At 60.6% G+C, this 24,776-nt stretch overlaps 2 protein-coding genes across 2 annotated transcripts; one reads left to right on the forward strand and one right to left on the reverse strand.

The window, feature by feature from the left end:
• Positions 1-2,431: 2,431 nt before the first annotated feature.
• TMEM52 (transmembrane protein 52) lies at positions 2,432-3,775 on the forward strand. Its single transcript, XM_047082719.1, has 5 exons — positions 2,432-2,497; positions 2,583-2,626; positions 2,720-2,779; positions 3,342-3,520; positions 3,600-3,775. Exons 1-5 carry the CDS (start codon positions 2,432-2,434, stop codon positions 3,773-3,775), a joined length of 525 nt encoding a protein of 174 aa, XP_046938675.1.
• An 844-nt stretch (positions 3,776-4,619) lies between these two features.
• CALML6 (calmodulin like 6) lies at positions 4,620-5,423 on the reverse strand. Its single transcript, XM_047082409.1, is given in 4 exon segments — positions 4,620-4,666; positions 4,739-4,839; positions 4,917-5,061; positions 5,171-5,423. Coding segments are annotated over 4 exon segments (546 nt in total).
• Positions 5,424-24,776: the final 19,353 nt, after the last annotated feature.

Genomic DNA, 24,776 nt, shown 5'->3' on the forward strand with positions numbered 1-24,776 from the left:
GTGCCTGGAGCATTGGGGGAACAGCTAGCAGGACAGGGTGCTGGGGGTAGAGGGCTGGAGTTGAGACAAGCCCAGACCTAGGAGGCCCATCAAGGAGGGAGAAGGGTACAGGCGGCTTCAAAGCCAGGGTGACCCCTTAGGCTTCTCTGCTGCTCCCAAGTTTCAGGTTCCCTGGTGACCCTAAGCAAGGAGGGACCAAATGTGGGGGACTCATGCTCGTGTCCTCCTTCAGAGCTAAGCTGGGGTCCAGGGTGAGACCCAGAACATGAGTTTGGTTTTCCATTTTTCTGGAACGAGTCCAGGCTCAGCCTTCTGGGCTCCAACAGGTCCTTCAAGGTAGAAGCCCCCACAGGCCATATAATACTCTTTGGAGCTCAGAATGTACCCATACCCCAGCCCCTGCCTTCTGGAGAGTGCTAGTTGGACAGCGACCCCACAGAGCACATCCAGTCTGGCCCCCCATGCACAGCATGCGCAACCCTTCAAGCCTAGTCGCGCACCTGCCACCAGGAGAGCAGGAGTGGAGGGTGTGATGCATCTGGGGACCATCCTGGGCACAGGCTTCGGGATACCAGCCTGGAGCCACCTGCCCTAGCCCCAGTTCCTTGGTGTCCTTCATCCCCGGAACCTCCCTAACCTCCCTAACCATCTCCCTAACCTCAGGCCACTGACAGTGACCCTAAAGTACTGTTTTGCAGGACTTCTGTCTGTGCCCTCACCAGTGCTGTCCAGCCATAGCCCAAGCCACTTTCTCACTAGGTAAGAGGAGAAGGCAGGTCCAGCAGCCCAGGCCAAACCCAGGCTCCAGGAGGGCCTGCTCCCTGCAGGCCATGGTCCTTGCGTCCTGCTCTGGCTAGTGGGCAGGAGGGGTAAGCCACTGTCTTGTAAACCCCGGCCTAGCTCTCCTGCTAACAGGCCCTGGTACTCACTGGCCAAGGCTCTGTCTGAACTCCTGTGCACTGGCTGGACTTCTGTCCATCCTTCTCCCTCCCATCCTGAGTTGGGCCTCCCAAGGCAGTGAAGGCAAGAAGGAGGAGGAAAGATGGTCAAGAGCCAAACTTAGCCAGCTTGGCTACAGCAGGGTGAGCAAGGGGGCCCTTGGGGGGGGGGGGCCTGGCACAGCCTAGAGGTGTGGGACAGCTTCCAGGCAAAGCCCAGGTCAAGATCAAGCAAGATCAAAGAGCAGGTACCTGGCAGGTCCGGGTGGGAGAGCCACACCCAGGAGGCCCTCCCAATGGGGGAGATGCATATAGAGTATGTCTTGACTGCAATTAAGAAAGACAGGTCAAAAGTGGAGGTGGGGGGTGCCTGGGTGGCTCAGCCGGTTGAGTGTCTGACTATTGGTTTCAGCTCAAGTCAAGATTTCACAACTTGTGGGATCGAGCCCCCCATCAGGCTCTTCACTGACAGCATGGAGCCTGCTTGGGATTCTCTCTCTCCCTCTCTCTCTGCCCCTGCCCTGCTCTCTCTCTCTCAAAATAAATAACCTTTAAAAAAGAAAAAGAAAGGTCAAAGGTAGCTCCCCCCCCCACTCTCCCCAAACAAGACAGACCACCCTGCATCTTGCTGTACGACCTCCTCCCTTAGCGTGACCACCGGTGGTGGAGCAGAGGGGAGAGGAAACCGACGAGCGCCCTCAGCCTGGTGAGAAGAGCGGGGAGGTGCCAGAAATGGCCCCCAGTCTTTCCTAGAAGAATGGACAGCGGGCATTGTCACGGCCAGGCCCAGACACCACAGAGGCCACATTCCCTGGGTTGAGCATGGCTTTCAAGGCGAAGTGCGCCTGAAACGTGGTTTGCTTCCAGGGTACCGCAACGGCCGGGAGCCAGGGTTGGAATCCGGGTGGGCTTGGCCCGGGCAGCCCCAGGCAGTGAGCGCCCGCAGCGCGCCACCAAAATAAATACCGTTGAACAACACGCTTAGAACCCCCCAGAGTCTTGACTGTTGAAACCCTTCACCTTGAGCGCCGCGGTGTGTGAGATGGCCCACATGCGTCCTGGCCGCCACCCTCCGAGGCCACACACCCTGTGCAGCCCTGGCCACAACAGGGCTGGCCCGGTCCGCACCGAGCCTGACTGCAGGACAGGCCCGGCCCGGCCGGGATGGGGGCTCTGCACCGCGCGGAGGGCGAGAACCTCCCCCACCCCGCGACCCGAGGCTCTGAGACGCGGAGGAGACGACCCGGCCGGCGGTCGCGGCCCTGCGGCGGGACCCATATTGGGCGCGGCTTCAAGGGGCGGTGCCTCTAGTGGGCGGGGCTCTAGGTCAGGGGCTCCGGGGTGTGGCCACGGGACCGGGCCTCCGGTGGGCGGGGCCTGCGGGGGCGGGGCCTCGTGAAGCGGCTCGGCTGTCGTGGGGCGGGGTCTGCGCGGGGCGGAGCCTCCATAAAGGGGCGCGGCGGGCGGGCTCAGGCTCCCTGTCTGTGCCGAGCATGGTAGCGGGGGTGCCGGCCGCCCGTGGGCTCCTGCTGCTGCCGCCGCTCCTGCAGCTGCCGCAGGTGGGTCGGCGGCGCTCGGCGCGGGCACCGCGGGGCGGGTGTGAGCTCGGCGCGCCCCGGCCCGGGCTCACCCCTGTCCCCACAGGTGGCGCTGGGCTTCGGAGACGGCAGCTGCGACCCCTCGGACCTGTAAGTCAGGGGGGTGGGAGCCGGGGCCTGGCCCCGCCCTGTCGGGAGGCTCGGGCGGGGCACTCGACCCTGCCGGTGCCCCACCTGCTCCAGGTGCCGCCGTCCCCGCAGGTGCCCGCCCCAGGCCCGCTGGACCAGCCTGTGGCACGTGGGGTAAGTGGAGGCCTCGGCGCCGAGCCGGGTCCGACGGTCCTCCCCTGGCCCGGCCCACCAGACCCCGAACCCTCTCGGCCGAGTCGCCAGGACCTCCTGCCCTCAGCACCAGGGCAGCCGGCCTCCCACGTGGGCCCTGCCCCGATCCGGGACAGCTCTGGGCACACAGGCCCTTGGCTGGACTTCCTTTCATCGCTTGCTTCCCAACCCCTCCTTCCTCACCCCTGCAGGAGGCCCCCTTGAGCGCGGTCAGCGGTCTGGGCACAGGCTTGTGCAGATGGCCTGGGACAGTGTGTCCCGGGAGTGAGCCCAAGGCACTTGTGGCCAGCCCTGGAGACAGCCAGGACAGGCCCAACAGCAAGAGGCCAGGAGGGGCCAGCTCCTCAGGCCCAGCTCTGGCCTGGTGAAAGGTCTCTGGCCTGGAGAGACACTCATTCTCTGGTTTTCTTTTATCCTGCCCGTTGTCCTGTCTTGGGCAGTCGGGCCCTGACTGCCCCTGGGGAGCAGGCTCCTGGTGGCCAGGGGTCAGTCCAGTGGTAGGCTCCCGCTCCTCCCTGCACAGGCTTATCTTACTCGCTGTCCTTCTGCTGCTGCTGTGCGGGGTCACAGCCAGCTGTGTCCGGTTCTGCTGCCTCCGGAAGCGGGCACACACCCAGCCACACCTGCCAGCAACACCTCAGCCTTGTGGCCTGACGGTCAGCCCTACAGACAGTGACAGCCCGGTGCACAGCACTGTGACTTGTGAGTGCCTGCAGGGGGAGTGGGGGGGCGAGTGAGAGCCAGACTTATCCCCACACAAACCCACTCTGGTTCCCTGCAGCTTACAGTTCTGTGCAGTATCCGCTGGGCACGCGGCTGCCTCTGCCCTTTGGGGAGCTGGACCTCGACTCCATGACCCCTCCTGCCTACAGCCCGTATGCCCCTGAGCTGCCACCCTCCTACGAAGAGGCCGTCAAGATGTCCAAACCCAGACAGGAAGAGCCACCCTCCTCTTAGTAACCCAGTCCTCTCCCTGGGGCCTGAGGCCTAGAGACATCAGCAGGGCCCCGGGAGCCAGGCTCCAGTGCCCAGCACCCCTGGCTATAGCCCTGGTGCCCCTCAAAGGCAGAGGAGGGTCCTCTTGAACCTCCCAGTGCTGCCAGCCACCCCGTGCTCAGAGGGACCCGGTGCGAGGGCACTTGCAGCCGGGGACCCCCCAGCACACCCCTACCATCCTTCCCCAGGGAAGGCTGGCCGTCCAGCACATTGCTGCAGCCCTGGCCTCGTTGCTATGTAACGCCAGGCAGCCAAGCCGGCCGGCCTCGTGTTGGCCACACACACACACACACACACACACACACACACACACAGGCATGCACACGAAGGCTGCTGCATTCAGCCCTGACCCCACAGGCCTAAGCCTCAGGCTGGCCGTGACAACCCCGGCTTTTGGAGACAGAATAAAATTTGTCCCTAAGTGATCTCCCTCTGTAGGGGCTCCGGGAGGGGCCTGTGGGTGGTCACCCCCCTCCCCCATGCGGGCAGGCAGGGCAAATGGTAGTCTTCGCCCTGCCCCCAACCTGGCCTTCAGGCTGCCGTCCAGAGCCCAGAGCTGGGCAGCGGGAGGGACGGGCCATGCGCCATGCGCCATGGCCGCCTGGACAAAACCCTCTCCTCTCTCCAGACCCACATCTCTGTCAGCCCCTCCTTTCCGGGCTATGGACAGTAAAGCACACATGAGTCTGTCTGGAGTGTTTATTGGCCGGGGGGGGGGGGGCGGGGGGCAGGCTGGGCAGCAGCGTGGGCCGCAGCAGGCAGTGGCCTTCTTCGGGCAGGCCTCCCAGGGCCATAGCACCTGCTCCTACTGGACCAGCTTGAAGGACTCTCCGGTCATCATGGCCACAAACTCTGGGAGCAGGAGGACAGGTCAGCCACCGGCCTGGCCCAGCCACCCAGCTCCCAGGCCTGTCCCCGACTCACCCTCATAGTCAATGGTTCCGTCTCCGTCCTTGTCAGCCTCCTTCATCATCTGCTCGGCCTCTACCTCATTGAGGGGCTCACCTGCGTTCATGAGCACGTACCTGCGGGGCCCCCACGCTGAGTGACAGCCCGTAGGCTTCTGGCCCTCGCCCACCCCCTGCCCAGCCCCAGGCCCTACTTAAGCGTGTTCCAGTCGATGTAGCCCTTGCCCTCCTTGTCGAAGACACGGAAGGCTGCCCTCAGCTCGCCCTCCTGGTTCTGGGCCTTCTCCCAGTAAATCCCCATCAGGGCCAGGAAGCTGTCACAGTTGAAGAATCCTTTGTCTGCAGGGAGCAAGCAGAGGGCCAGGCCGCGTGAGGGCGGGCGGCTGCAGCCCTCCCCGCTCACGCTCGCGGGTGACCCCCAGCCGCCCTGCCCCCTGCCCGGCCTCACTGTCTCTGTCCACGTCCTTGGCCATGGAGGCCAGCTCGCTCTTGGTGGGGTTGATGCCCAGCAGGCTCATGAGCCGCTCCAGCTCCGCCGTCTTCACCTCCCCGTTGCCCTCCTCGTCGAACATCTCAAAGACCCCCTTGTACTCCTTGATCTGCTCGGCCGTCAGGCGCTCCGTCTACAGGGACAGCCGCCCGGCTTCACCAGGGCCCCCCTCTGCCCCTCCGTCCGAGGGAGCTCGGAGGCCCCGGCACATGTGGCACAAGGCACCCCGCCCCGTCCATCCGTCCGGCACCCCATCGAGGCCTGTGCTCGCAAAAGGAGGCCCCCGGCCCAGAGCGGCTTCCGGATAAGGTGGCACAAGCGACGGGTCTCAAGGAGGGAGCGGGGGTCCGCCAGGCAGGGTAGAGGGACGGGCACGAGGGGCAGAGACCAGGTGTGGGACACCGAGGCTCGGGCCAGCCACGGGAGGGAGGACCGGCTGGGCCAGGCCCAGTCTCTGGGACGAAGGCAGGGGACACCAGGGGAGACCGGGCGAAGGGCACCGTGGGGGAGCACGACACAGGTCAGGGTGGAGGACCCCAGCCTGTTCTGGTGTTTCCAGGGGTGGTCTAGCCCCCGACAGCCCTGCCTGTCCCTGCCATCGCAGCCTTCGGAAAGGCCTGCTCGGTCCCGGCCCCCAGCGCGAGGGTGGTGTCAGCAGCCGGCGAAGCCCCCACTCCGCCCCTTCCCTCTAGCCCCTGCCGGTGCCTGGAGGCACTGACCCGTCCTCTCTCCCCCTGGGCCCTGCCCCCAGCTCCCGCTCCACCACCCGGGAGCCCACCGTGGCTCCGCCGGGTGCCGGGACCAGGCTTACCATGTCTGTGGCTGGCTGGGAGAACGCCTCTCGGCACCAGATCTGCTGTGCACACGGTACGAGGTATGGGGTGTCGGCAGCGTTTTAGCTGGGCCCAGCTGCCTGGGGTCCCCAGGGTCCAGATTCCAAGAGCCTTGTATGGCCAGGAGATCCCGCAGCCCTATTTGGGGGCAGGTTTGGCCCCGACCCACAAAGCCCCTTTCTGGCCTGCCCTGGCTGGGCATCCCCTCACCCCGAAGCTCCCCCTCGGATCCTAGGTCCCAGGTAAGGCCCCTGCCCCAGCCTCAGCCGTTCTGCCTCAGAACCCTCTCAGCCTGTCATCGCTTCAGTTGCGAGGGTTCTTTGGGATGCCCACCCTGGCCAGGTGGCACTCTCGTATCCCCGCGGGCCAGATGCTTCGCAGGCACTCTCTGAAGGCAGGTGGGGAGAACACACCAGGCCGGAGCGCCCCCCCCCACCCCTCGCAGAAGGGGCTGGGGGTCTGCAGCCCAGGGAGGAGACAGCTGGCCATGGGGTGGGGGCAAGAGGGGGTGGGACAGACGGGACCAGGGCGCTTCACCGGCTCCCGGGAGGCCAGACCAGGTTTCCTCTGCGCGGCCAGAGGCTATTCTGGGGTTTCTCCGAGAAACCTGACCTCCCTTCCACTCAGAACAGCAAAGCTGGCTCTCAGGGGAGCCTCGTGGCCAGGCTGTTCGGTGACAAGATGTCTCAGCGGCACACACACCTGCGTACGTGTGCTGAGCCCTCACACACACACCATCACGTCCAGCGAGCGCCTCCCTGCTCCCCCCACCCACCGGCAGTGGGCACAGGGCTCGGAGGCTGGCAGGTGCTGGTCAGAGCCCCATGGGCTGAGGGGCGCCTCCCGTCCCTGCCTCCGGCCCCCCTGCACCGGGGAGGGTCGCAGATGGGCTCCCACCTAATTGCCCCCGCCCCCGTGCACGGCCCCCGGAGTCGCGTGGGCACACGCCCGCCTGACGGATCCGAGCAGGTGGGGTGTGCCCGGCCCCGCCCGCTCGGCTCTGGGCCTGACCGGGTATCCGAAGCCTCCGGGACTTACCCCGCTGAGGCCCAGGCCAGCTGCTGAGGCCGCAAGATTTGTGCTGACGGACGGGATGGCTCCGGCGGGCACAAGACCAGCGGGCCTCGGGGACAGGGGCGCAGCAAAAGCTGGCCCCAGGTCTGGGGGGGGGGGTGGCCCGCCTCTGCCCTGGCTGCTTGCTCCGGCCCGCTGGCTCCAGGCTTGGTGATGAGGAGGAAAGACTTTCCCACCCCTTCCCTCGAAGATGTCAAACCAGAACAGGAGTCCGAAGTACGACAGCTCTTCCGTGACACTAGTCACATCTATGAGCCCAAACCACGCGTGAGGAAGTCAGTGGGGACCGAGAGCAAGACAGGGTCGGGGCGCCAGGAGCAGGACGGCCTGACGGCTGATTTCACGGCTCTCGCCAGGGCCGCGGTGCCCAGAGTTGTCCAGACACTGGTAAGGTGTTGCCGCGCAGGGTTTTTCCACGTATATTGATTACAGTGGTGAAGCTAATGTAAAATATCACTCAGAAAGGGAAACTGACATTCATTAAACATCTATCACATACCACGATGTTTTTTTTTTAATTTGTGGCAACCGCACACGTACACACAAGCACGCACATAAGAATTTACCATCCTAACCGTTTGTGAGTGCACAGCTCAGGGGCATTGAAAACTGAGCACATTCACACTGCTGTGCAACCATCCCCACTGTCCATCTCCAGAACTTTCCATCTTCCCGAACTGAAACTCCCCATTAAACACTAACCCCCCAGCCCCTGGCGCCCACCATCGACCGATCTCCATGGACCTGACTCCTGCGGGCCCTTCATATAAGCGGACTCGTTCAGGATTTGTCCCTTCGGACGGGCTTACTTCACGAAGCATGATGTCTTCAGGGTCCATCCACGCTGAAGCGGGTGCCAGCATTTCCTCCTTTTTAAGGTGGAATAACATTCCACTGGACAGAAAGAACACGAAGCTTTCCTAGGTGTGATTAACATTTAAATCAGCAGATGACCCTCGTAATGTGGGCGGGCCTCATCCGATCAGTTGAAGGCCTTAAGAGAAAAGACTGAGCTCCCCAGAGGAGGAGGGAATTCTGCTCCGGAGGGCCGCTGGGTTCGAGCCGCAACATCCGCTCCTTCCTGGGTCTCCAGCTGCACTCGCCAACCCCACAGTCGCCCCAACTGGAGCCCATTCCTCAAAATAAATCACCCCTGTCCCTCACTTTCTCCCTGCCACCCACCCCTAGTGGTCTGTTTTTCTGGAGATCCCTGGCTGATACAGAAGGCCATCGAGGGCAGTGCGTTCCAAGAACCTGGGCACCTGTGCACGTGCCCCCGGGGCCATCCTCCGACTGCGGGGCCCACGGTGTTTCCTCCAGGCAGGTCCGGAAGGGAGGCTCAGGCACCTGCAGAGGGAGCAGCTGAACTCACAGACTGAAAACCCAGGCCAGGTTGCGGTGAAAGGCTGCACGTGCTTCCCCAGTGACCCCTTCCTGGAAGAGAGGAGCCCGTAGACTTCTCCGGGGTCCCCGGGGGGAAGACGCCACGAGGCCCCCCCACCCCTCCGGGGCAGCCTCAGGGGCGGACCAGCTGTGCCGCCGCGGGGCCCAGGTGGAGCCTCGGAAGGGGGTATCGCTCCCGAGTCCGCATGGCTGGCCTGAGGCTTCCTGCTGCACAGCCGACTTCCCTCACCCGATCCTGCCCCCTCCCTGCCTCTGGGACTGACCCCTGTGCGTAGCGTGGACGCAAACCCCATCCCGGGGTCGGCTTCCTGAGGGCCGACTCCGCAACTAGAAGGGGTATCGGAAATGGATTCCTCGCCGCCCGGCTGCAACGAGGTGCCGCTGGGGTCGGACACACACACGCCTCCCTAGTGGCCCACCCGCCCCAGCTGTCACTGTGGCGATCGGGCAGGATGGGCCAGAGACCAGGCGGCCGCTGCCCAGCCCTGACCGTTGCCAGAACCTCGGCAGGGAAAGCTGGGACCTCGCCGTGTGGGTGGGGGACATCCAGGTGGGTGTCCTTCGGAACATTCTGCCTCCGCAGGGTTTGCTCACCTCTCCCTGGGAAGAGCTGCACCCCCGCCCCCAGCCGAAATAGAATGCGGAGGCCTCATCATCCCCCCCGCCCTTGCCAATCCCCGGCAACATTTGTCCCCTTCAGGACATCCACCTCCCCTCCTGGCCACTGGGCTGCCACCCAGGGTTAAATTTCAGCATAACCGGGCTGGGGATGAGCTGGGTCTGACGGCTCAAGGACAGCGGAGGACGAAGAGACCGATGGGCTGTGTCGGCAGGAGCCGGGGACACGGGCGGCCCCAGCGGCTCCGCTGAGGGGCCGGAGCACGAGCCAGGCAGGTGTGAGACCCTACACGTACCAAGGGTTCTCAAAGCCCCCCTTCTTCTTGCGGCTCCTGCCTGAGGCTTCCTGAGCCGGCACAGGGCAGGCCACAGTCTGGAACCCACACGCTGCACGGTGCCTGCAGCCGGCCCCCTCGCCCACCGGCAACGGCGTGCGCCCGTGACACGTCTCCCCTGGGTCCCAGTGTGCTGAGTACGGTTGCCCAGGAACGCCCCCTCCCCACCCCCCTTACCTCCTACGCCCAAGAAAAATTCCGTGCCCTAGTCTTGAGTCTTTGTTTCAGGGTCCGCAAGGGGAGCCTGGACCAGGGGAGGAAAGACAAGCCAACCCCGGACCATCAACCGTGGCAGGTGGCCAGGAATGCAAGTGTAAGATCCCAGTCCTGTTCAGGAATGGCCAGCGCCGGCGACTGAGGTGAAAATGTGATGTGAGGGGTGCCTGGGCCGGGGGGGGGGGGGGGGCGGTGCTCCGTCAGCGGAGCGGCTGACTTCGGCTCAAGTCATGATCTCGCGGTTCATGGGTTCGAGCCCCACGTCCGGCTCTGGGCTGACAGCTCTGAGCCTGGAGCCTGCTTCGGATTCTGTGTCTCCCTCTCTCTGCCCCACCCCTGTTTGTGTGCTCTCTCTCTCTCTCTCTCTCAAAAACAAACAGTTTTTAAAAATTTGCTAATGTAATGTGAAACTTTAAGGTAACCACTAAAATAATAGAAATAAGTTGCATCAAGGCCACATCTGTGGAGGGAAAAAAGAATAAAGAAAATGTAATGAACCTAACAAAATGCAGAAGACAGAAGCCTGAGAAAAGCAGCATAACTTGAAAGCAGAAAGTAATGTCACACAAGTAAACCGAGCCACCTGACAGAGCTCCCGGGGGCCAGTGCTGGAACGATGAGAGCAAGAAATGAATCAAGCAGGATCGGATTATAACCGCGTATATCCATTGTGCGCGGAAGCATGACACCAACAGACCGGAAGAAAATACCCACAAGCCCCATCTCTGATGAGGGATTCGTGTCCAGAATACGTAAGGGATTCCTACAACTCGGGGCGCCTGGCTGGCTCAGTCGGCAGAGCATGTGACCCTTCCTCTCAGGGTCACGAGTTCAAGCCCCACATCGGGCATGGAGTCTACTTTAAGAAAATACGTTAAAAAAAAAAAAAGAATTCCTACACCTCAACAACAACAGAAATAAACAACCCAATTAAAAATGGGCAAAGGACTTGCATAGACACTTTTCCAACAGGAGATCCACACATGGCAAAGAAGCACACGGAAAGCTGCTCACCGTCACTAATCATTAGGAAAATGCAACTCGAAACCACCGTGACTTATCCCTTCCCACCCAGTAGGATGGCTATTCTCAAAAAACAGAGAGCGACAAGGGCTAGGGAAGAGGCGGAGAGATCGGGATCCTGTGCGCAAATGGTGGGAGTGCGAAACGGCTGCGTGGAAAAGTCTGGCGAGTCCTCAGAAAAGTAGACGTAGGATGACCACGCGATCCACGTATGTACCTAAGAGAACTGCGAGCAGGGGGCTCCACGTCCGCCTGTGTTCATAGCAGCGTTATTCACGATACATAAAAGGTGGAGACAACCCAAAGCACCCCAAGGGAGGGATGGATGGATGGAGAAACGAAACATAGTGTATACACATGTGATAATAAAAATTATGCGTCAGCTCCACTGGGCTAAGGGCCCCCAGACAGCGGCGAAGCGGTATTTCTGGATGCGTCTGTGAGGGCGTCTCTGGAAGAGACAAGCGTTTGGTTCTGTAAGCTGACTGTCCTCACCAAGCCAGGTGGGCCTTGTCCAGTCTGCTGAGGGCCCAAACAGAACGAAAAAGACAGAGGAAGGGTGAGTTTGCTCTCTGCCTGCGTGGAACGTCCGGCCTCTCTGGCCTTCGGACGCAGACTGAATCGCCACGGGCTCTCCCGGGTCCGCAGCCCGCACAGGGCAGAGGGTGGGACGCCGTGGCCTGCACAGCTGCGTGGATCAGTTCCGTGATCAGTCTCCTCAGCTCAGTGTGCGTGTGTGCGTGCATGCGCTTGTGTGTGCGTGCACGTGTGTGCATACGTGCGTGTGTGCACGTGGGTGCGTGCGCATGTGTGCGTGCGTGCGTGTGCGTCCTGTTTCTCTGGAGAACCCGCATAGAATGTACGATGGAATTATTCAGCCATAAAAAGGAAGAAAATGCTGGCAACTGCTACAACGTGGACGCACCTGGAAGACACTATACTCAGTGAAACAAGCCAGTCACAAAGGACAAATACTAAGAGAACATCCAGATGGCCAAGAGACAAATGAAAAGATGCTCAGCTTCATTAGTCATCAGGGAAATGCGAATCAAAACCACAATGAGATGTCACCTCACACCTGTCAGAATGGTAGAATCAAAAACACAGTTGGGGCACCCGGGTGGCTCAGTGGGTTGAGCCTCTGACTTCAGCTCAGGTCGTGATCTCACGTTCATGAGTTCGAGCCCCGTGTCAGGCTCTGTGCTGTCAGTTCGGAGTCTGGAGCTGCTTCGGATTCTGTGTCTTGCCCTCTCTCTGTCCCTCCCCCACTCACGTTCTGTCTCTCTCTGTCTCTCAAAAAATGAATAAACGTTAAAAAAAGTTTTTTAATATTTTACCACTACAATAAACATAAATATTGATGAGTCCATATTGGTATAAGTGATTCATAAATAAATGCGGGAGAAGAGCCACCTCTCCCGTACAGAATTCCAAATAGTTCATGTAGCTATTCTAGCCTCACGGAGGGGGGGACACAACCCAGGCCCCAACAGTGACTTCCCTCCACAGAGTAGAGTATGGAAAGGGAGAACCAGGTGCTGCCCCCCTCTGGTGATCAAGGTCAACATGGCAGTGATGAGTCACCCCCAATATGATGTGACGAGAGGGCACTGCACCCCCGCTGTGGTCCTCCTGAAACCCACACCCCCAGTCTAATCATGAGACAGCACCGGACAAATCCCAGGAGGGGCACATTCTACAAAGTGTCCTGACCAGCGCTCTTGAAAACTGTCAAGGACATTAAAATAAAGAGAAAGTCTGAGAAACTGTCACAGCCCAGAGGAGCCCAAGGAGATGTGATGACTTCATGTGGGATGGGATCCTGGGACATAAGGAGGACGTTTGTTAAAAACCAAGGAAATCTGAATAAAGCAAGGACTTTAGTTAAGAATAGTATGTAAATACTGGTTGATGGTGACAAAGTCAAATGTATCATGCTAGTAAGATAGTCCTATCATAGGTGTGAAGTGTGAAGTGCATGGGAACTCTGTACTGTCAGCAATTTTTCTGTAAATCTAAAACTGTTCTAAAAATAAAGTTTATTTTTTTAATGTTTATTTTTGAGAGAGAGCGCGAGCGGGGGTGGGCAGAGAGAGAGAGAGGAAGACACAGAATCCGAAGCAGGTTCCAGGCTCCCAGCTGTCAGCACAGAGCCCGCCGGAGGAGTGGGGGGGAGGGGGGGGCTCGGACCCACAAACCATGAGATCATGACCTGAGCCGAAGTCTGACGCTTAACCGACTGAGCCACCCAGGCGCCCCCAAATAAAGTTTATTTTAAAAAATAAATCTAAGAAAAAAAATCTAAATACGTCAATAATCAAAAGAACTCATTTAAAACAATCGCCACATAAACCGAAGTCTGTCCGACTCGATAAAAACAGACCCCAGCTGCTTTCTGCTCAGACACAACCCTCAGAGAGAGGTTGCAGGAAGGCGGGCAGGGCGGGTGGCTGCACCCAGGCTGCAGGGGCGGCAGCTCCCCTCCAGGGGGCGCGTCTGGGGCGGGGAGCCCCTCCACACCCCGCGCTCCGCACGCGTGCTAAGTCTGCGGGCGCAGCCCCAGAGCATCCTTCCTCAGCACCCCCTGGGTCTGAACATCGACCACTTATTGATCCACAAGGAAATCTCCACATTGGAGATCGACAGCAATCTGACCGCTGACTACCGAGATTCCGATTAATTTCGAAATCAAGACGAGAGGAAACAGCCAGAGGAGTGGCAGGGGGCTGTTTCTGCTAAGGGAGGGGGCGGGGGAGGGACACAAGTTTGCAACAAACCAGAGATCAGCGGCCACGGCCGATCTCTTCCTGGAGAAGGCCAGACCCGGGGCCCAAAGCCCCCGCGAGGTCCGAGGCGGGGCTTCTCTCAGCCCAGGCCCGCCCCTCAGCCAAGGCCCCGCCCCTTGCCCGTCACTCGGCGCAGGCCCCGCCCCAGACCGCACCCTGCCCCGTCACTCAGAGAAGGCCCCACCCCCGGCCCCAGGCCCGTCTCTCGGCGCTGGCCCCGCCCCCGGCCGCACCCTGTCTCCGTCACTCGGCCTCAGCCCCGCCCCCGGCCCCGCCCCCGGCCCGTCACTCGGCCGGCCCTCGGCTCCCGCCCGGAAGCAGCGAGGCTGGCGGCGTCTCCACGCGTGGGCACCAGGCGGCGCTCGTGAGCCGTGCGGAGCCCAGCGGGCCGCGATTCCCCGCTGGAGGTCATTTAGGGTCTGGGGTCGGAAGGCCCCGCGTTGGAACTGGGCCAAGGTCGCCGCCTAGGCCGCTGGTGCGTGCCGCTCTCTACCCCTCGTCTCAAAGTCTTGTCTTCAAAGCCTCGCTTTTGGATCCGACAATTGGCAGGAGACAAATAGACATAAACATCCCTTTTCGTTCACTCCTAAGGCGGACCCCACAGGTGGCGGGTCTTGGGGAAGGGCACAGGCTGTGGGAAAGTGGAGCCTTCGGCGGTCTTGCGCTGACCTCCGACGCGCATGTGCAGGCCCCCAGGTAAGCCCTTGAGCCAGGGGGACCACAGCCACACGCACACACGTCCGCCGCGCCTTGGGCTCCTGGGACACGGCCTGGCTGCTGTGTGAGCCTCCTGGCTGTCGGGGGGCTCAGCTGGCGCCTGGAAGTCCTGTGCTCCCTACCCCTGCTCCTCCCACACCTCTGAGACTCTTCCTGCTCCCTTTGCGTCTTGTTTGCACGTGAACACACCAAGGACATTGTGTCCAAAGCTCAAAGAGGTTTCAAATGCATCAAGAGCCTCTGGGGCACCTGGGTGGCTCAGCTGGGTGAGCACTGGCCTTTTGATTTCACATTTGTGGGATCGAGGCCTGAGCTGGGCTCCGCGCTGAGTGTGGAGCCTGCTTGGGATTCTTTCTCCCCCTGCCCCTCCCTGCTCATGCTGTTTTCAAAATAAACTTTAAGAAATATATGTTGAAGGGGTGCCTGGGTGGCTCAGCGGGGTAAGCGTCCGATTCTGGACTTCAGCTCAGGTTATGATCTCACGGTTTGTGAGTCTGAGCCCTGCAACCAGCTCTGCGCTGACACTCGGAGCCTGCTTGGGGTTCTCTCTTTCCTTCCCTCTGCCCCTCCCCTACCTGTGCTCTCTCTCACAAAAATAAATAAATTTACAAAATAGAAATATGTGTATATGTGGGTACATATGTAAAGCCTCAGACTTCTGTCGCGGAGTCCCAGTGGGCCCAGCAGCCAGAGGGGGGCAGCGGCCTGAAGGTCTGCCCTGCACGGAGGGGAAACGGGTTCCAGGTAAAGCCCCTGGGGGGGTGGGGGGCGCTTAGCCTAAGGCAGCACCCATGGCCTGTGGGGCACCCCTGGCCCTGGCCTCAGTCGTGTTGCGGGTGGTGCCCAGTCGGGGGTGACCCACAGCCCCTCCCCCTGCACCCTCTTCAAGGGCTTCCTCCCCATTGTCTCTCTCAGAAGTCTGGGCACCAAAGTGCCTACCCAAGGCCTGGGCCCCGGGGCCACCAGGGGCTGCTGGAGGAGCAGTGGGGGGCAGGGGGGGACAGACAGGCCCTTAGGAGTGGGATCCAGCAGACTGAGCCACTCCCCCCCCCCCCAGGGCACTCCAGAGCAGGTCTGGGCATGGGACTTGGGCAGATGCCCAGGGGAATATAGCGGGGCCCAGCAGGTCCCCGACACACGTCACAGTGAGAGCTCCAGGGCCCCTGGCACCAGGCAGCCGCCCCACGTGCCTAGCCACACCTGCTGGTTTCCAAAACACCCGGTGCCTGCAGGCCCAGCCTCCCCGGGAGGGGCAGTCCAAGGGCCCGCGGTGCTCCTGACTCCTGTCAGCACCCCTGCTGCTTGAGGTCCCAGCCCCCCACTTCCTCTTCCACCTCCTCAGGCCCCAGGTCCCCCCGTCTCTGGCACCACTGCCCTTGCACACCATCTTCTCCAGGCCACGTGGCCCCCAGGTCCCACCTTGCCTCTCAGCGCCCCTTCCAGGCACACCTTGCATCACCTCCCAGGTGTCCATGGGCTGGGCCTCAGGGACAGGATTCTCAACAAACAGCCTCAGGTGCCAGGAGTACTCCTGAGTTGAGTTGAGGCCAGCCACCCAGCCAGGCAGGACGGAGACTCTGAGGGCTGGGAGATGGGGGGGGCGGGGGGAGGCTGCAGGGGCCCTGCAGAAGGGCAGTGTCCGTCCCCCTACCCCCTGCCTTCCCCAGAGCACATGGTGCCTGGCCTGAGTGTCACGTGCCCACTTGACTTGGAGCAGAGCCTAGTGGCCAAGAGCAAGCGGGGGACAGAAGAGTGTGGGGACCCAGTGACCCCCCTCCTTGCTGTTCCAGCCCACACCAAACTGCAGATAGCCTCATAGGCCCCCGCGCACTCACCTTCGTTTCAGAAGATGGTTTGGGGGTTCTGGCTGTTGGGGCTGCCCTTGGGTCCTTGTTAGAGGTCCCAGGGCAATTCTGTGGTCTCTACAGGCGGGACTCACGCACGGGGCAAGAGAGCAGCCTGTCAGAGAGAGCACTTGCTAGGCAGGTGGGGGGGGGGGACCGGGGTCACTGTCTCAGCCCCCAAGGTGAAGAAGGGAAAGGTGAGGGGCTGGTCCCCCCTGCAGGTGCCGACTGGGAGGGAAGGGGGCCCAGCGGGACCGAGTGCAGAGGGCCCTCCAGGGAGCAAGACCCCACCCCGGCCTGTGCAGCCAGCAGCTGGTTTACTCAGGCCCCCTCCAGGTTCTGCCCTGGGTAAGGAAGGGTCTCTGCCCCACAAGGACCAGTAAATGAGAACCATACTGCCGAGAAGCGCGGAAAAGGGCAGTGGTGTGGGGGTGGGGCAGGTTCTCGCACTGGGGGCTTGTGGGGGAGGGCCACCGGAGTGGAGGCAGGGTGACAGCAGCCCCGTCCCACCCCCCCCCGGCTGTGCTCACACGCACGTCTCCTCCCGGCCAACTCGGGGACCCCGTAACCCCATGCTGACCCCTGCTTCCCTGGTCACGACGCCCCTTCCTTCGTCTGCAAAGTCCCTACTTCTCCCTGGGGTGCTCTTCCTTCTCTCCCCTCTGCCCTTGAGGGGACACTGGCAGCCCAGAGATGTCCTTGGCTACGTACACTCCCCCTGGCCCTTCACCGCACCCCCCCCCCAGCCCTCCGCCACACACCCACTTCTCCGCCCAACATCTGTAAGCATCTCGGGCTGGAAAGATCCAACACAGCGCACTCTCCCCCTGCCCCATCAGACTGTCTCCGCCAGCGGCCCCTCCCCACCCGCCCAGCTCACCGCCCAGCTGCTCGGACACCCTGGCATCACCCCTGCCCCGTCCGTGCCCGGATTCCTGAACCGCCACAAGACTCCTCACCTCAGAATCCGTGGCCCTGTCCGGCCCGCCCAGCCCATCGCGCTACCCTGCACGGGGCTCACCCCACCCTGAGGCGGCCAGAGGGGGCCCTGCCCCTGCTCAGACCCCCCAGTGGTTCCCACCACTGTCCGCCTCACCGCCAGGGGCCTGAACGGAGCTGACCACCACCTCCGAATGGCAGAGATTCTAAGACACCACCCGCAGCCTTCTCCTCTCTGAGTTTACCTTTTTTAAGGAGTAGCTGATAAATGCCAATGGCCTTTTTTTTTTCCCCAGAGAAAGAAAAGTAGTTCCTCGAATTCCTATGGCATCGCAAGGGACTCAAACTAGCCACAACAATCTTGAGAAAGAACAGAGTTGGAGAGTTGGAGGACTCACACTTCCTAATTTAAAATTTATACAGGGGCGCCCGGCTGGCTCAGTCCGTGGAGTGTGCAACTCCTAATCTTGGGGTCATGAATTCGAGCCCCGCGTTGGCCATAGAGATTACTTAAAATAAAATTAAGGGGCGCCTGGGTGGCTCATTCGGTTGGGCGTCCGACTTCGGCTCAGGTCATGATCTCGCGGTCCGTGAGTTCGAGCCCCGCGTCAGGCTCTGTGCTGACAGCTCAGAGCCTGGAGCCTGTTTCGGATTCTGTGTCTCCCTCTCTCTGACCCTCCCCTGTTCATGCTTTGTCTCTCTCTGTCTCAAAAATAAATAAACGTTAAAAAAAAATTAAATTAAATTGTCCACCTTGGCCTGTCCTGTGGGCCACGTGTTCCTGTGTCCTCCTCTTATTGGCCGTGGGTGAGCACCTGACCCGGGACGCGCCACTCATGAGCTCCTGAAACATTTCTGGCATAAAACCCACAAATCAGAGCTTCGTTTGGGCCGCCTGGCTGGCTCGGTCGATGGACTGTGTGGCTGACTCCTCATCTCAGGGTTGTAAGTTCGAGCCCCACATTGGGTGTAGAGATTACTTAGGAATAAAGAAAGGGGGCCTCTGTGTGGCTCAGTTAAGCATCCAACTCTGGATTTCAGCTCAGGTCAATATCTCAGGGTCGTGAGATCAAGCCCCACATCAGAGTCCACACTGACAGCACGGATCCTCCTTGGGATTATCTCTCCGCCTCTCTCTGCCCCCCCTCTTTCTCTCTCTCAAAATAAATAAGCTTTTAGAAAATTAAATAAATAAAAATTTAAATTTAAAAATCTCCAAATAAAAAATGTATACGAAGCCACAGTGACTGGAACAGTGTAATATTGGCATAAAGACAGTCATTTAGACACGCGGGATGCGATGGGGAGCCCAGAAAGAAACCCGCACATGTATCGTCAATTGATTTTCAGCAAGGGTGCGAAGACCATTCAACAGGGAGGGGACAGTCTTCAACAGACGGTGCTGGGAACACTGGATGTCCACGTGCAAGAGAATGCAGTTGGACCCCTGCCTCACACCACACATGAAAACTATCTCCAAGTGGATCGGAGACCTAGATGTGAGAGTTAAAACTACAAAACTCAGGGGCACCTGGGTGGCTCAGTCAGTTAAGTGTCCGACTTCAGCTCAGGTCATGCTCTTGCAGTCTGTGAGTTCGAGCCCCACGTCGGGCTCACTGCTGTCAGTACAGAGCCCACTTCAGATCCTCTGCCCGCCTATCTCTCTGCCCCTCCCCTGCTCACGCTCTCTCTCTCTCTCAAAAATAAACATTAAAAATAAAATTATAAAATTCTTAGAAGAAAACACAGGAGTAAGTCTTCATCATCTTAGATTTGGCAATGGTTCCTTAGATGTGACACCAAAAACCACTATAACCAAGAAAAAAAAAAGGAGAAAGAGATAAATTGGACTCTATTAGAATCAAAAACTTTTGTGTACCAAATGACTCTACCAACAGAGTGAAAGTACAACAGGACAGGAGAAAATATTTGCAAATCATGTATCAGATAAGGGTCTAGTGTCCAGAATATGTAAAGAACTCTTACAACTCAACAACCACAATAAAAGTTCAAAAACAGGGAAAGCGGGACACCTGGGTGGCTCAGTCAGTTAAGCGTCCGGCTTCGCCTGCAGCCACGATCTCGCAGTTCATGGGTTCGAGCCCCACGTCGGGCTCTGTGCCGACAGCTCCGAGCCCGGAGCCTGCTTCAGATTCTGTGTCTCTTTCTCTCCCTGCCCTTCCCCCTCTCATGCTCTGTCTCTCTCTCTCTCTCAAAAATAAATAAACTTAAAAAAAAAAAAAGGCAAAGATCTGGAAGAGACATTCCTCCAAGGAAGATATACACGTGGCCTCTAAGCACACAAAAAGATCGACAAAGAGTGGCAGCGGCCCAAATGCCCATCCGCCGATGAACGGATAAGCGGAGGGCGGTGTATCTCGGCCCTGGGTCTCTCAGCCACAGAAAGCTATGGAGCACTGACATCGTGGATGAACCTTGAGGGGATGGCATGGGAAGAGACTGCCTAAGGGGCACGGGGTTCCCTTCCCGGCTGATGGAAACATTCTGGAACGAGGTGACGGTTGCAACAGTAACGGGAACATACTCAATGCCAATCAACTGCACACTCCGATAGGGCCTCACTGGTACACTTTGTGTTGTGTGTATCTTACCGATTTAAAACAAGAAGCCGGTGTGGCCGAGCCCTATTGGGGGGAGTGCCTGAGGGTGTCCCCGTCTGGTTGGGGGAGTAGGGGGGGCTGAGCCGGGGTGGGGTGGGAACAGGGGCGCTCGGGCTGCGGTGCTGATCCCTACCCCCTCTTGGGAGGGGCTGTGTTGGAGGGTCTTTTTGTCGGAGAGGACAGTCCTTCCAGGTCTGTGCCTGAGGACAGGACGGGGGCAACTGGGACGATAACCAGGATACAGGCCCAGGAGAAACGGCCATTCTCGCCGGGCACCCAGGGGCCCGGGTGCGCCACTGTGTCCAAACCCAGGTGACCCGAGGTGGCAGATGTGGCCCGGCGGTCTGTGGATGACGTGGCACGTGACGTGGCACGATTCGGTAGGTGATGGGGCGTGACAGACGGGATGCGGCCTAGTGAGGGCGGAGATCTGGGGCTGTGTGACTTAGGGACCCACCTGCCCTTCCCTCTGTGCCGCTGTCCTGGCTCCGTCCTGCTTCCCCAGCTCCAGGGGAGGCTTCTCAGTGGCTGCCTGAGACAGGACAGTGGGTTCGGGAAGGCTTGGCAGGCACCCCAGGCGCTGGGCCGCCCACCCCTCCCCACTTGTCTGCTGGGGCCACAGGTGCAAGCTGTTTACCGGGCAGGTGCTGGTGGAACTGAGTCCCAGGGCACCATCCGTGGGGAGGTGAATCCCCAGAACAGACAGGGTGCCCCTCCCCCGGCAGGGCACCGGCAGTGGCAGGTCAGGGGGGCCGGAGACCAGCCCCCCTCCCATTTCCCTGGACAGGTCCCTGTGATTCCCCCACCACGTCCCCATCAGTCCCTGCTCATGTCTGCAGCAGAAACTAGGAGACGGGGTAGTGTGCAGGCTGCCCCCACTCCGGGGGAGGGGTGTCACGCCTGGGCTCAGGCTAGTCACCCTGCACGGACCTGCAGCCCACCAAGCCGGTGTGGCCTACGCTGGTATGTGCAACACTGGGGCTGTGTCCCCACCGCCTGGCCTCAGGGACCCCCCTCCAAGCATCCTCAGGCCTGTTGGGGCACCTCAAGACAGGAGGCTTGGCCAGGCCAGGGCCGAGGGGGGTGCCCAGAGTCCCAAGGCCTAGCTGAGGCAGCGGCCGCCCCCAGCCCCCCACCCGGCAGGTCCCCTCTGCCAGACCCCATCCATTCTGGGCACTGTGCCTCCCTGGCCTCCCCTCTTTCACCTGATCGTGGGCGTGAGGGTCTGGGTACGCCCCCTCTGACCCCTGGCTCTTCCTAAGTCTGCATCACACTTTCTTGGTCGCTGGTGAGTGCTCCCAGCCCTGGCCCAGGATGCCCCGGGGCATTGCTGGCAGCTACGTTCCAGGGCTGGGCAGGTGATGGCCTAGATGTGGGGAACAGCTGTGGCCTCCTCGACGAGGGAGCCACCCAGGCCAGGACTGGAAACGGGGCCGGGGTGGGTGGGAGCGCGGACTGTCCCCTGGGGCACCCTTGATGCCCCTTGCCCCAGAAAACCCCAGAGGCTGCTTTGGGGTTGGGGGCACAGCAGCCAGGGAAGGTGGGCTCTGTTCCCAGCATCCAGTTTCAGGACGGAGCAGGCCAGGGGCTGGGGCAGACGGGCCTCAGCCAGGAGGAGCCGGGAACTGGGGCCTCCGCAGGCCTTGAACTCGACAGAGGCTTCCTTTTCCTCTAAGAGTAGCTCAACTGTTGCCCAAACCCTGCTTTCGGCTAGGAAGCAGGTAAGGACCCCTGTGTTTGTCTCTGTCCAGAAGCCCTCCTCCTCCTGGTGACAGCACCTGCCTTTGCTCTGGGTGCTGGGTGGTGTCCCAACGGGGGCACAAGCTGTGGCCCCTCCATTCCCTGCCTCCAGGACCACGTGAATGTGACTGGGGCCCTTCAGAGCCTTCCTGGGGTCAACGTACAGATATCTCAGTCTTGGGAGCCCTGTGGCTGCGAAGCTGGAGACATAGGAAGACACGCCCTAGCGGACACAGTCTCTCTCAGGCGGAGAGAGAAAAGGAGGCGCCAGAACTGGGGAAGCGGAACCAGGAGGGGAGCCCCAACAGCCTGACCGAGCGCCTGGACCCGTGTGTGCCTGAAGCCCGGACATCTGCTCGTAGACTCGTCCCCTGAGCGAGTCAATTGCCTCTTTTCACGTAAACTGGTTTAAGCTTCTGTGACTCGCTACCCTGCGCCCGACTGACCCCACTGGCACGTAGACACTTAGTGCGCATCTGTGGGGACACACGTTTCCGGGGCACATGTGGGGGATACTGCTCTCCTCGATAATAGCCACGTTTTTCTCTACTAGAGGGGTTTGTATTTTCAGCCCAAGGTGTCTCGCTCCACAAACGACACGGAAAGCCTCTGTCTGGGCTCACCTGTGGCAGCCAGAGCCACCGGATGGAGCCAGGCTCCCCAGCTGTGCTAGCACAGGTCCGCCATCCGCGGCGAGACCAGACGTGCCCATCACACAGAGCCCCACAGAGGAAGAAGGGCCCTCTTGTTACCAGCGCCCCGGGAAGGCTGCTCCGGCGAACACCGGAGCTGAGCACCGCCCCCACGGGCTCAACCCACTCGGGACGGCGCCCTCTGGGAGTGGCAAGGATGCCACCTGGACCTTCCCTTGGATGTCTGCTCCAAATCTTAGGGGAGACATGTCTTGTGTTTGCCGCCCCCCTCACTTGGCACGTCCTGATTCCCCACTACCCCCTCAAGTTTGGGGGGCCCCCATGAGGGATGTCTCGTCTGTGACCAAAGGCAGGTGACCGGGAGGATCATGGGCTTGGAGGGCAGGTCACAAGAGGCATGGTAGGGGACTTGGGGACAAGGGACAGACCTGGGAGAGTGAGGGGGAGGGTCTGCCGGCAGCTGGGCCAAGTAGCCAGCACCCTCCCCAAGGCCGACAAGGCACACTCTGCCCCTGCCGGCCCCGGCCTTGACCTTCTCTTGGGCTCCGAAGCTGTGCACCCCTCCCACCCCTGCACCTCCACGGGCTTTGCTTCAGCTGACAGTCACCTTTTTGCTCTCCCTGTGTCCCTCCCGGCAGCCCCTGCGGGCACCCGTATCACGGTGGACCCGTGGTCAGGGACATGGGTCTTCTTGGCACCCGTGGGCCCTTGGGAAGTGTCTGCCGAGAGAAGGAAGGAGGGGCGGGCTTCCTCACTCTCCTGACCCTGTTCTGTCACCAGACCCTGCGGCTGGCAGCCTGCAAACTAATTAGGGCTTCTTCTGGATTACCTACATTTTGCACCTCTCCCTGTCTTCCTTGTCCCAGTCCTGTCCTTTGGGGCCAGGGGCCAGGGTCAGGCTCTGGCTCACCTGTCAGAAGGGAAGACAGGATGGCTTTGTGATAGAGGCACGGACGGACGGTGCTCTGCGGGAAGGGAGCTCCCGAGACCCTTCGAAGCCAGGCTCGGAGCGGAGCGTGGCCCCTGGGCTTGGGTCCGGGTCACGTGCACAGATTGTGTGAAGAATTCAGATTTAAAAAGACCTACTTTCCGGTCAGACAACTTCCTGCTACAGAGCAGATGGGGCGGGGGCATCCGAACAACGCATTTGCACACCCCAGGTTTCCAGTGAAGGCCGGGCACCGAGCCAGGCACCAGGCCAACCGCTTTCACCCTCCGGCCCTGCTCAGCCCTGCAGCCACCGGCCGGCCCTGCCCAGGGCGGGGTGCAGCGGACGGGTGTGGCTACGGACTCAGGACTTCAGGCTGATCTCCAAGCCACTGATCTAGAGAAGGAGGGAGTGTCACCAGGAAATCAGGAGAAGCCTAAGTTCTTGGCCAGCTGAGCACAAATTCTCCAGGCCGTGGCAGCGGGTCCACCGTGAGCCCTGATTTATGCCCCACTGAGGAGGGCGCTGGCAGCAGATGAGGGCCCTAACTGCAGAAGGCCGGGGCAGGGGGGTGGAGGGGAGGGAGGGAGGGCAGCTCCCCAGAGCGTGCTTCCTGCCCTCAAGGTCCAAAGGGCTCTGGCTGGAAGCTAGAAGCTCCAGGGCTCCTGATAGCTGACCAGGGCGGGTGTCCCTCTGCTCCCTGGGGACTAGAGCTGGGAGAAGAGCCCCGGCCCCCGTGGCTTGTGTATTTTGAAGGGGAATGAGGCCCTGGGCTGTGCAGGGGACCTGGAAATGAGGACCCAGGGCTCTCTCCTCCTTTCCTCCTGCCTCCCCCTCAACTTTGCCATCACATTCATCCATAAACACACAAAGGAGGATTCCGCGCCTGGGCCCCAGGTCAAATTCCAAGGAAGGGCTTGCCCTACCCCGCAGACCTAAGGTTAGCTGGGGCTCCAAACCCTCAGATGGCTGGTGTAGGCACTGGCCTGGTGTCTTTGTGTGTGGCCTTGTTCTGTGGCCTTGGTGTACCTGGGGATGGGCCCAATCAGGTCTGCGGTGGCCTGTGGGATAGGAGAGTCAGGCCTGCAGCCTGGTGCCCACCGTGGACCTTGGGCAGGCATGAAGGGATCCCGGCTGGTGAGGTGGGCGTTCTGAGGGTCCCCCAGGCCCCCTCCCATCCCCACAGGAGTACTGAGGTCTTCACAGAGACCACTCACCCCCTTGCCCATTTCCTTCTGCTCTGCTGCTGGCCCTACCCCCCCACCCCCTTCCTCCTTCTCCTCCTCCTTTCCCCCTCCTTTTTTGCCTCATTTTCCTCTTCTCCCTCCACATTTCCACTTCTCTAAGTCCTGGACCTAGGTGGGCACTGACAGCTGGCGTCAGACCTGCTGGATTCAGAGGAATGTCACTGACCCTGAGTCTGCGGCCTTGGGTCCATTGCTTCTGGGACGCACCTGCCAACGCCCAGGACACTCATCTTTCCGACTACGCATCACGCACCTCTCCTCTGGAGCAGTGGGCAATGCCACAGAGTCCCCAGGGCCTTGTCCTGGACACAGTGACCATTCGGTTCCAAACTTGCCCACTCCCCTGCCATCTGGTCCTCATGCTGAGTCTTGTCCGTCTCATTCAGATCACAGAGCATCACCCACACACCTTGCACCCATCCCATAAATGTTCCCCGAGGACCCACTGTGCACCTCATGCCCTACTTGTCAGGTAGAACAGCGGGCAAGGGAGTTAGTGCCATCTTCAGCCGGGGAGATGGGCAAGGAGAAAGCAGCCCACAAACGAACCATGTGAGGTCTCAGGAATGAGAGCTCTGAAGAGAAA

Source organism: Lynx rufus, unplaced genomic scaffold (assembly GCF_022079265.1).
Source record: "Lynx rufus isolate CCGP_SWC_20201006 ecotype Redwood Valley unplaced genomic scaffold, mLynRuf1.p SCAF_2, whole genome shotgun sequence".
NCBI classification, from domain to species: Eukaryota; Metazoa; Chordata; class Mammalia; order Carnivora; family Felidae; genus Lynx; species Lynx rufus.

What these genes read in the sequence shown, in the direction of transcription:
- TMEM52 (XM_047082719.1), top strand. Translation starts at nt 2,432, where the DNA reads ATGGTAGCGGGGGTGCCGGCCGCCCGTGGGCTCCTGCTGCTGCCGCCG. An exon ending in ACCAGCCTGTGGCACGTGGG is followed by an intron (nt 2,780 to 3,341) that starts GTAAGTGGAGGC and finishes CTCCCTGCACAG; the next exon opens with GCTTATCTTACTCGCTGTCC. An exon ending in GGTGCACAGCACTGTGACTT is followed by an intron (nt 3,521 to 3,599) that starts GTGAGTGCCTGC and finishes GGTTCCCTGCAG; the next exon opens with CTTACAGTTCTGTGCAGTAT.